This window comes from Canis lupus, chromosome 15, assembly GCF_048164855.1.
Source record: "Canis lupus baileyi chromosome 15, mCanLup2.hap1, whole genome shotgun sequence".
Lineage (NCBI taxonomy): Eukaryota > Metazoa > Chordata > Mammalia > Carnivora > Canidae > Canis > Canis lupus.
The window spans coordinates 30,555,219-30,567,690 of NC_132852.1; the positions used below are offsets into that span (position 1 = coordinate 30,555,219).

General features: G+C 43.4%; 1 protein-coding gene across 2 annotated transcripts in view; it reads right to left on the reverse strand.

Annotated features, from left to right (window-relative positions):
- The window catches only part of FUT10 (fucosyltransferase 10), a 79,925-nt gene that overhangs the window by 51,453 nt on the left and 16,000 nt on the right, over positions 1-12,472 (reverse strand). For both annotated transcript variants that reach the window (XM_072776388.1, XM_072776389.1), the window contains exon 3: positions 12,131-12,425. In XM_072776388.1, coding sequence (XP_072632489.1) covers positions 12,131-12,425 — 295 coding nt within the window. The remainder of the gene's footprint in view (positions 1-12,130; positions 12,426-12,472) is intronic.

The following is a 12,472-nucleotide window of genomic DNA, read 5'->3' on the forward strand; positions in this document are numbered from 1 at the left end:
AAGTCTAAGAATTGGGTAATTTATAATAACTGTTCTTACTGTCCTTGCACTTAAGTATATCTCCTAAGACAAAATATCTTTGTTAATTAAATTTTTATTTATACCAAATTAATATCTGCATATAGCTTTAAAAGTGAAATTGGCCTTTTATTGGGCCATTAATACCAGAGAGCAGTGTCCTGCCCCACACCCATACCCCCTTTCCACATGCCAGAAGTCACCACTCCAATACCTTCAGGTGTTTGTTCTGTATTCACACTTCAAAAACATCTAAGTAACATGCCTAATATGCTATTTCTTGGTTTTTCAGTTTTAGATAATATTGTCTTCCCACTATGGAAAATGTAGATTGAACTCGCCTAGACCACCTTCCCCCACATATTTGTCTTCCCTCCTCAGCCATTTTTTTAAAAGTTTTTATTCAAATTCCAGTCAGTTAACATGTAGTGTAATGCTAGTTTCAGGTGTACCATACAGTGATTCAACATTTCCATCCATCACCGGGTGCTCATCACAAGTGCACTCCTTCATCCTCATCACCTACTTAACCCATCCCCTCACTCATCTCATCCATTTTTGATTAAGTATATATCCAGTGCTTTCATTATTACAGGTATAAATGTTCTTTACTGCTAGGCCAAACCAGTGTGTTATCGTTACATTTTCTTTCTTGAAAATGTGTTTTCTTTTGTTTCCAACTCTCTGGCCGACTCTTCCCACACCTTCCTAAAGCCCTGCAAAATGCTTCTTAAGCCAATCTCCCATGTGGACAAACTGACAACATACCTGGCAGATTACAAGTCTTCAGCACAAGAGATTCTGAATATGTTAACATGAACCCCAGGGAGAGAGGGTTCTGTTTGTTTGTTCACTCATGACGCTAGGGTGAGCTGGGTTTCGAAACTACCCATTTACAGCAAAATAAGTAAGGTCATAAACTCTCAAGTTTTAGAAATCTCAGTGGCAGAGAATTTGGGTTTGCTTGGTTCTCCACCATTCCAGCACTACACGAAGACAACTTTCTAGAGATGCAAACAAATCCGACATGAGGTGAAAGAATGACCCACACATTATATTACATGAACTATCAGGAAAAACAAAACAAAACAAAACAAAAAACCCCAAACCTACCACAACTCCCACTGAAAGAGCCCAAGTATTAGCTGAGATTTTGTCTCTTACTTTCCAACCAACGACCTCAACACCTGAACACTGGGCATTACTAAAACTGGATGCCTCTGTTCTCATGACAGCTATTCCCCTGTTATTAACGCTGGCTGCCAGATCTTATCTAGTTAAAGTAAGAATCAATCATACCCAACTGATGCAATAAAAGCTACAGCACAACTGTCCCCCCAGTGACCACGCTGGCTTTCTGCAGCACAGTGCCAGGCGTGTGGCATCCATGCTGTGTGTCCAGGTCTGCAGGGAGCCAGGGTGAATGTTCTTCCCCACTTCCCCACCCCTGATTACAAAATTAGGAAGTAACATGTTGTTTAAAAAAATAGCAAAAAGAGCTGAAAGTGATTGCTTCTAGACTCTAAAAAAACCCCTCACGCTTTCTTCGAAATACGTCTTGTAGCAGAAAATCTAATTCAACTGTGCACACAACAAATTTTGATAAAATATTATTTAAATAAAACAGCCTGTTAATCGTTGGGTCTAAAGACCATATTCAAAAAAAATATGTCAGGCACGTGGATAAGTTATAGAACATCTCAAGACCCAATGAAGATGAAAATCCCAAAGTTCTCTGGGGCACCTGAGTAGCTCAAGTGGTTGAGCAGGACTCTTGGATTCTGCTCAGGTCTGGTTCTGCCCTCGGTGGGGAGTCTGCTTGAGGATTCTCTCCCTCTGCCCCTTTCCTCCTTCCTGTGTGTGCATGTGCGCGCGCGCGTTCTCTCTCTCTCTCTCTCTCTAAAATAAATGGATAAATCTTAAAAAAACAAAAACAGGGATCCCTGGGTGGTGCAGAGGTTTGGCGCCTGCCTTTGGCCCAGGGCACGATCCTGGAGATCCGGGATCGAATCCCACGTCAGGCTCCCGGTACATGGAGCCTGCTTCTCCCTCCGCCTGTGTCTCTGCCTCTCTCTCTCTCTCTCTCTCTCTCTGTGACTATCATAAATAAATAAAAATGTAAAAAAAAAAAAAAAACAAAAAAACAAAAAACTAGCATTCTCATTTCTTCCCCATCTCTACATGAGGAGATCAGGCCAGTTTCACTTGCTTATTTGCTCAACAATGTTCCCTAAAGCCTGCTAGGGGCCAGGCACTGTTCTAGGTTGTGGGATGACAGCAGGGAACAAAGCAAAAGTCCTGGTCTTCCTGAATTTAGATTCTAGCGGGGGGAGACAACTGATAACTGGCTCCAGATGAGTAAGCAAAATTTGGGGGTAACCAGTGCTGTGAAGAGAAAATAAAGCTGGACCAGGGCTTATAGCACCGGAGACTGGCGTGGGAGGGGAGCGCTGCTTCAGGAGGAGGTGAGGATAGAGGCCTCTTTGGGGAAAAGCATCACTCACAGACACCCGACATGGGAAGGAACAAGCCAGGGAAGCGCAGAGAGAGAGAGAACAAGTGACAGGTTCTGAGGCTGGCAAGGCTTCTTGCATGTGGGGAGGTGCTGCGAGCAGCTTGGGGTAGAGAGGAGAGAGCATGGGGAGCCTGAAGAAATGAGTAGGGCAGAGCCTGTAGTCTCAGAGGCCACAGTAAGGACCTGGAACTCTAACCGGATGAGATGTTGCTGGGGGTCTGAGCAGAGCCGTGCCACTGCCTCTGCCCTCTGTAAAGTACCACACAAATAATTATGTAACTAAAAATGAAATGTCTATTTAAAATAAGAGGTTTGGGGTGCCTGGGGGGGTTCAGTAGGGTGAGCTCCCAACTCTTGGTTTCAGCTTAGGTCATGAACTCAGGGTAATGAGATCGAGCCCTATGACAAGCTCTATGATCAGCAGGGAGTCTGCTTAAGATTCTCTCTCCCCCTCTCTTTCTGCCTCTCCCTCTGCTCATGTGTGCACTCTCTTTCTCAAAATAAATAAAATCTTTAAAAAAATGAGAAGTTTTATTACAGCAAAGATATATATATGCAGACAGATATAAACACATATACATATGTACATATATTGTATATAATCACCTAGTTATTATGAGCTTCTTTTCATGTTCAACCTCATTACTGCCCACACAATTAAGTCCAACTAAGTCCAATTTCTTTCCCATCTCCTACAGAAGTCTTAATCTGGGATGCTATTAAAAACAATTACTGGGATGCCTGGGTGGCTCAGCGGTTGAGCGTCTGCATCTGCCTTTGGCTCAGGGTGTGATCCTGGAGTCCCAGGATCGAGTCCCAGTCGGGCTCCCTGCATGGAATCTGCTTCTCCCTCTGCCTATGTCTCTGCCTCTCTCCCTCTGTGTGTCTCTAATGAATAAATAAATAAAATCTTCCAAAAAAATAAAAACAAAAACAATTACCCACTAATTCAATGCACAAGGCCCAAGAGAAGATCAACCACCAGAGACAAAAATTAGTAAGAACTAACAGGTGGTGGATGAGATCAGCAGAACTCTCTACCCTGGAGCATGGTTCATGGATGTGTCTCATGAAGTGGGGATAGCCATGTGAGGAAATCTATCGAGGCTGTCAGCCCAACTGTGATAGAATCATGTGAGACCAAACTTGTTTGTTTTCCATGCTTCTCCAGCACATGGCAAGGGGCCTCGCAAATGGTGCCACTCTGCAGAAACCCTGTACAGCTTACTGTTGGGATAGAACCAACAGGACACATACCAAGATTCAAAGTCATTATGAGACAGAACCCATACTTGCCCTCACTCGCTGAATTTATGCCTGGAATGAAGGAGAACTCGTTTTATGATTTTTGGATTTCACGACAAGGTCAAGAATACAGAAAGGGATGAGAGAGAAGTGCCTGCGGGGACATTATTGAAGCGTCCCCATGGTGAGCACTTGTGCCATGCTCTGAACCCCCTGCTTCTCCAGCGCTATCTGGAGAACTCTGAAATATGCAATATGATCTTGTACCTGAGAGACAGAGACAGAAGACCTCATGCCTGTGGAGGTGCAGGAGGACTGTGGGCCATGATTGGGCTCCCCCAACCCATCTCACTAGGAAAATCTAGAGGATGAGGGGATGTGACCTGCCCATGAACCCAAAGCTAGTCAAGTCAAGAGGCTGGTAAGCACTTTCCTTGACACACATGGGAAGCAGGTAGGCAGGTTCCTGGAGCCCTACAAGGAACAAAAGAGGCCTCAGCAAAAAGAAGCTGGAGTTGTTCTGCCAGGATCTGGGAAGCTGACTACGCAGAGTAGAGACTCAGCTTCCTGAGAAGGGAAACTGTAAAAGTCCAACAGGCACACTCCAAATGCCATGAAAATGCCCCAGAATAGAAAAAGTGTTCTTTATCTCCCACCCGACTCACTCAAGGACACCAGCTCTAACCATCTGCCTGGTTCAGAAGATATGAAGCCACACACAGCCAAGTAAGAAATGTCCTATCTCCCTAATTCTCTCCTCTCCTCACTGCAACTCCACCAGGTTCCAAAAAGCAGCCAGTGATGGAGCAAATAAAGAGCAGAAAGAACACAAGAGCCTTTCTCAGGGCAGTGGGCTCAAGGCATGAAAAGAGTTCCAAGCTAGAGAACACAACAAATGTCACACTAGGTGAATTCAGAGTTCAGATAGTCTACCCAGGACTGAACATGCCACTGACTAAGTTTGAAACTACACTTGCAACCTAAAACTGTTCATGTCCTATGAGGGAGCACAAAGGCTGGAGAATCTGCCAGAGTTCCCAGTTAGGGGATGGTGAAAATTAACTCCCTGAAAAATTAGAGAGGGAGACAAACCATGAGAGACTCCTAACTCTGGGAAACAAACAGAGGGTTGCAGAAGGGGAGGCGGGTGAGGGATGAGGTAACTGGGTGACGGGCACTGAGGAGGGCACTTGATGGGGTGAGCACTGGATGCTATACTGTATGTTGGCAAACTGAATTTAAATAAAGTGTTTTTTAAAAGAAAGAAAAAATTGGGATCCCTGGGTGGCTCAGCGGTTTAGCGCCTGCCTTTGGCCCAGGGCGTGATCCTAGAGTTCCAGGATCAATTCCTGCGTCGGGCTCCCTGCATGGAGCCTGCTTCTCCCTCTGCCTCTCTCTCTGTGTGTGTGTGTGTGTGTGTGTGTGTGTGTGTGTGTGTGTGTCTTTCATTAATAAATAAATAAAATATTTTTTAAAAAAGAAAGAAAAAATTAACCCCATAAGTATGGTTTTAAAGGACAGTGAGAAACACAGGTGTGTTGCTCTCATTCCAGAGCTCATGCTTGGTCATCACGAAGGCCGTGAATGAATGAATGGACAAAATGTCTCACAGAGAATGAATAAACAAAAGAGTAAACTTTTGCATGAAACCTGGGAGATGAAGAGGTGACTGGTAACAGAGTTCACTGATGATCTAGCATTCCCAGAGGAGAAAGATGCTGGATCAGGCACGCACACTCACGGCTTCTGGTGTAGATGGTGTAGCAAAAGATTAATAAACAGAGTAGGAGTTGCACAATCAAATATTCAGGTTTGGGTACACGACTAGGTACTTTCCATCTGTGTGATCTTAGGCATGTCACATTCTCTGAGCCTGTTTCCTCGTGTCTAAAATGGTAATAATGCCTAGGCTACTGCACAGTGTAGTGATTTTAAATAAGAGAACACACAGAGAGTATCTGGTGCCTGGCAGAGTGGGCACTGAAAATGGCAATAATCGTTACTACACTCTGTTAGGGACCGAGGAAGCCAATCAGGCTATCTCCCTTGTCCCTCAAGACCATTCAAATGTTTCCTATAATTCTAAGCTCACCAAGCATCATCATTTTCTGGCTAACTTGATCACTGGGTGGAGAAACCCTGAAAAATGAACAGCAGGACTCCTATGACTGTGAAGATATACAGTAATAAACCGGCTTTTCGGTATAAGCATGAGTATCCTCTTTAGATCGCTCTTCATTATAGCCTGATTAACACTTGGTGAACTGAAAAAAAATGAGTAGACATCAAGGGACAAGGATTGCACCAGAGGACCAATTCAAAGGCCCTACCCGCCGAGCTGGGCTGCCACTCCTACATCCCTCTCTTTTTAATTAGGGGTCATCACACTGAGATACCAGAAATCCAAAAGTGCCCTTTGAAACAAAGAAAGCGTCTACTATGTTTGCTAGCATTCAACCTAAATGTATTTCATTACAACACTCTGAGACCTAGTAAGCTGTAGATGGCTTATAATAGAAGCCATCTCCATTTCTCACTCAGGAGGCCTTTACTTTTTCTTTTTTTATTTTCTAAAAAAATTTATTTATTTACTCATGAGAGACACAGAGAGGCAGAGACATAGACAGAGGGAGAAGCAGGCTCCCAGGACTTGATCCCAGGACCCCAGGGATCAAGGGGGGTCCTGAGCCAAAGGCAGATACTCAACCACTGAGCCACCTGGGGCCCCAGGAGGCTTTTTCGATACCAGAACACCTTGTTCGTTAATGTGCTGGGCACAGAGTGAGCTAGAATGCTGATTTCCATTGCCTTGCTCATGATACTTCCCTGTCTGGGGCTCTCCACAACTCGGCTAAAGACCTACCTTGAAACACTGGATCTTAAAGAAGTCTTCCGAAATGATGCAACCCATTTCTGATGATTCCTTTACTCTAAGTCTTCTCCGAGGTTGGAGAGAGAACGTGGACTATATTATCTCATGCTTTTCTGTTAGGAGAAAGTTTTGATTCCTCACCACCCACACAGGTAACCGAAGACAAGCCTCTTCACTCCATGCTTTACTTCCCTCTTCATCAAAAATAGATAGAATTCCCACCTACGAGGCTGTTGTGAGAAGGCAATGAGATCGCACTCAAGAAAGCGGTAGGGAGAGCCAGGGGCCTGTACCTAGGGTGGAGGTACTAGAGCCCCCGGCACACAGTCCACACTCAACCCCAGAGGGTGGACTGCAGGCATCCTGAGGAGGGCCAACGTGATGTCCTTCCTCTTCAGAACCTCCAGACTTCAGCAAGGTGTGCTCATTCCCATATTCCTCAGGAGGTGAAATATTTCAGGAGCCTCCTTGTTTCCTTTCTCTCCACGTGTGCCTATGTTTACTAAAACTTCTATTTAGAAGCTCACCTAAAACATAAATAGTTGCCTGCTTTGCCTAAGCCCATTTTCGTCAAGGGTGACTCCAACCCCTCCTCCAGGAGAGACATCTTTCTGGACAACGGTCTAAAAACACAGAGTTTTGTATGAAATCACAACAGTGACAGTGTCTAAAACTTCTGTGACCCATGGACTTTTAAAAAAGATTTTATTGATTTATTCATGAGAGACACAGAGAGAGAGGGGCAGAGACCAGGACCCCCAGGATCCCAGGACCCCGGGATCATGCCCTGAGCTGAAGGTAGATGCTCAATCACGGAGCCACCCAGGCGTCCCGACCCATGGACTTTTGGCTTAAAAAAAAAAACTACTTTATTCGCTTGTGCCTGCTATATTTTCGTTTCAGAGAACTGTTAATGAAGCTGAAGCCTCGCATTTCTCAAATGGCTCAAACCAGACACAGTCTTCACTGTGTTCGTATTAAGCAAATGACTCATATCTAGGAAGAAGAAAACGAGAAAGTAGGCTACAAAGGAAACAAGCAAACTCAAAAATACTCTGGTTTACAATAGCTTCAAGGTTATATAATCCTCCGAGTTTCCATTTCACTGAATTAGGTCAGCTTTCGACACCTGAATCATTTTCCCTGCCTTTTTTTTTTTTTTTCCAATCCTGCCACAGCAGAATCCCATGTGCAGTTAGTTGGAACTGACCTACTTAATTAGAACTTGGAGTCCTCAGACAGAAAGGGGTGCTGTCTTCTTTTGAGTTTGCTTGTTTCCTTTGTGTCTCTCACTTTCCAGAGTTTCAGTCTTGTCAACCTTGATGAAGAGAAGGTTAGACTCCCACATCCTTTCTAACTTGAGGTCTTTATGAATACTTCCTGAGCACCTGTCACATAGAAGGTGCTAGATATAAGGGGTGGACGTATAAAAATGGACTGATGCTGCCCTAGCATCAAGAACTTTACACTCCATGAAGGAAGAGAAGATAATACAGAGCAAAACCAAGGGGCATCTGGGTAGTTCAGTCGGTTAAGCATCTGTCTTCAGCTCAGGTCATAATCTCAGGGTCCTGGGATCGAGCTTCGCATCAGGCTTCTCTGCTCCTTGGGGTCTGCTTCTCCCACTGCCTATGTCTCTGCCTCTCTCTGTGTCTCTCATGAATAAATAAACAAAATCTTTTAAAAAATGCCATAGTTATCATATTTATCTTCTTTATTCCTCATGACTGGCATTGTGCCTGGCACACAGTGGAGGCTGCATCTGATGGAAGGGAATCCAGAATGGCTCACAGCTGTTATATCTGAGTTGATGTTTAAAAGGCCATTCAACCTTTGGGGGCTTCCTGATGCCATTCTCCAACTCGATACAAAATCTTAAGCCAACAATCAAGGTTCTCCATGTTCTGGTCCCAATATATCATTCAATCTCCATCTCTCTCTTACCCAAAACTATGCTATAGCTTTGCCATACCTCAGATATCACCCATAACTTTCTACTTCTTTGCCCACATTCATGCTGTCCCTCATCCTGAAATGTCTTCCAATCTAAGCACAATCCAATTCCATTATCTCTCAACATTTCAGATTTCTCCTGTTTTATGAAGGAGGTCTTACAAAGCCTTTCCTGACTCCTCCAATCATATGTTCTCTCTCCCTTCTTTGAAATCCCACAAGATTTACTGGCATTTCTCATGGTATAGATGCCATTTAGAATTGCATTACGGTAAGGTAATGTCTTTGTCTTAAGATAATAATCTGTCTGATATTAGACACATTATTCATCCATTTTGCCAAACACATGGTAGGTATTCTGTAGACTATTTGACAGGACAGATATAAAAAGGACAATGTAGGACTCAGAAACTGAATAAACAGTGGCACTAAATTAGTGCATTTGTGGCTTCTGCCTAAAATGGGGACTATTGCGGTTTGATTTTTGAACCTAAGATTTTGTTGATAGAATCACAGTGGTTAAGTTTAGAAGACAGGTTGGGTTCAGATCAGAGAGTCCTAAATGCCAGGGTAATAAAAATGGCACATATTTAGCTCTTAATGAGAGTCACTGATGGTTTCAGGAGCTAGAGAATAACAAACCCAGAGATATGAAATTCAAACCAGAAGAATTCCAGTTGAACGCATCAGTCTTCTGGGAATTTGGTTAGAGGTAAGTCCATCCCTGAGAGAAGAATCGAGTCTTAGTGTGCTGATAAAATTAAGTACATGAACCTGAAGATCTGTGAGTTCTGGAAACGTCACTAAGCTAAAAACTGCTTCATAGGCTTCCTAAAAACCTAATATTTCAGTACCCACCTCAATAAAAGGAAATAGGCTGACACCAAAGCACCTATCACTAAATTTCCAAAAATATATTCTATATTTTTCCAGAGCAGGGATACAGGAGCAGAATACAAAGCAGGGGGAATAAAAATAGCTTTGGAGTCCCCAACAATAACATTAGAAGCTAGGAGACAGTGGGGAAACGTCTTTCAAATTCAGAAAGAAAAGAGTTTCCAACCTAGAATTCTATGCTGAGCCAAACCATGAGTGAAGGTTAAGGGTAAGATGAACACATTATCATACGTACAAAGTCTCTGAAGACTTATCTTCCATAGACCTTTCTCAGACCACACTGAAGCAAAAATATAAACCAAGAGAGAGAAAAATGAGACATAAAAGAAACAGATGGAGCCTCTAGGTGGCTCAGTCAGTTAAGAGTCTGACTCTTGATTTCCGCTTAGGCCCTGGTCTTGGGGTCCTGAAATCAAGCCCCATGTCAAGCTCCCCACTCAGTGGGGAGTCTGCTGGGGATTCTCTCTCTCTTTCTACCCCCCACCCCATGTCCTCTATCTCTCTAATAAATAAATCTTTTTTTTTTTTAAAGAAACAAGGAAGCCAACACAAGAGTAAGGCACAGGAAGTCCACAGAACAATGGGGAGCCCGGACAGCACCTGTGTACCCAGCAAAAAGGGAACCACTCTAGAATGGAGCAGGTCAAGAATCTCCGGGAGACATGATATGTTACCTTTCTGTCTTATCCCTCTAACTTGCTTTTCCTCTTATATGGTTTCTGAAGTCTATCAATGTTGGAGGCTCATAGCTCCAGAATACTCATTTTCACTGTTGCATAGTGTCACACTGAATTTATGTATATTGCACTTCATTTGACTGATTTTCTTGTGTTGGACATATAGGTTATTTTAAAAACCATACTTAGGACAAACAACGCTACTATAAACAATCCATGTGCATGTGTGAGACTTCTTTCCTAGCAGTGTGGGATGATTTGGTATGAATTTACATCTACTGGATATTGCCAGGTCATTACCCAGAGTGGTCATATCACAGTAGCGGCCTTTTAAACAAAACCTTTTAACATGTTGTACATGCACATAGACCTCCAGCATTCCCAAATAATACGCTTAGATTTTACTTCTTGACTTTTCAGTTTTAGACAGTATATATGGATTCTTACTGTGGAAGAAGAATATTTAACTCTCTTTCCACATCCCTGCCCACCCCACTCAATTTCTGACCCCCATAGCCTTCCCCAAAAGCTGTACCATGTTGGATAGATTAGTATTCAGTGTTTACGTCATTGTGTCATCACAGTGAGCCATGCCATATGCTAAGGTGACATGTCCCCCACAGCCTGTTTGCCCTGGAGTAGCATCAGATAGTCTAAGAAATGTCTCACTATTAAAATCAATGGCTACATTAGAAACAATGAATACCCACCATTTGCTTCAACGTGGATAGAACTGGAGGGTATTATGCAGAGTGAAGTAAGTCAATCGGAGAAGGACAAACATCATATGGTTTCATTCATTTGAGGAATATAAAAAATAGTGAAAAGGATTATAGGGGAAAGGAGAGAAAATGAGTGGGAAATATCAGAGAGGGTGATGGAACATGAGAGACTCCCAACTCTGGGAAAAGAACAAGGAGTAGTGGAATGGGAGGTGGGCGGGGGTATGGGGTAACTGTGTGACGGGCACTGAGGGGGGCACTTGACGGGATGAGCACTGGGTGTTATACTATATGCTGGCAAATTGAACTTCAGTAAATAAATAAACAAAAAATAAAAATTAAAAAATAAAATCAATGGCTACACTTGGCAAGGAGGTACAGCAGTGATGTGATGGCTGCTTCTCACCTCCAACAAGCGGAAACCAGACTCTCTTGCAGGCAGAGATCCCAGCCCAATCTCTAAAGGAAGAGTGTCAAGTCTCCCTCCTTCTCTCTCTCTCTCATACACAAACACGTACACACAAATACAGAGACACAGTCACACCACTCTGAAGCAGATTTGCTTTCATTGACTTCCTAACTGATCAACTTTGGCTATATTTGGTCGAGTCTGCTCATCTGTACCCCCTTGCCCCCACCACTCAGCACCCAGGAGCTCTGTATTTCCTGCCACTGTGAAATCTTGCTAACTTCCCCTTGCTGGGTTTGGTCATCCTCGGTCCCAGCAGGAAATACAATCAGCCTCAGAAGTGATGAATACCAACTTACTCTTGAAAGTCAATGCAAAACATTGGCTGATGAATCTGACTAATGAAATAAAGAACACTGTGCTTAGTTAATGTCCTATTAAACATTCATCTGTCATGGTCATCAAAATCTCCTATTATCACAGGTGACATTCTGAATTGATATCAGCAACAGAATCAATATCCAATTCTCTGAATACTAAATCCAGTAAAGCACAGCATCCAACTGTGAAAAGGCAAGAGGAAATCTCTCCTCTTCCACAATTACCAAGCAGCCAGCCAACCACCTCTGTGTTGTTCAAGCTTATTTATTTATTGTATCTGCTAAATGCTCAGGCCTTACACAGAGCAAATGCAAAGAGAATCAGGCATGTCACAGTGTTTTCAAAGGGAACACCACCATCTCTTCTTGGGGAGGTAAAAATAAGTTAGCTTTGGAAGATGATGTCAGCAAGCAAAGGGATAAAAACAAAAGCCCTACTTACCATAGAAGAGGAATGCTTTGGTCATGGGATGATGTAGGTAGGTCCGGTTGATGGTGAAGAAACACTCATCTGCTCCGCACTGGCCTAACCTTCCAGTTTCCCCAGTCAAGGGGGACCACCAGAGCATGATGGGATAGCTATCAGTTTCCAGTTGGTTCTTCCGCTTCAAGATCAGTGTTTCTTTCCCAGGGAGTGGATAGAGATGTACAGGCTCCTCTTCCATTTTTGCATGTCCAGCTCGCAAATCAGAATTTTTAAACTTCTTCCTTTCAAATTTTCCCAGTTCAACCACGACCTGAGAGAAAAGACAAGGATTACAGAGTCGGACCGTTTCATTTCCTC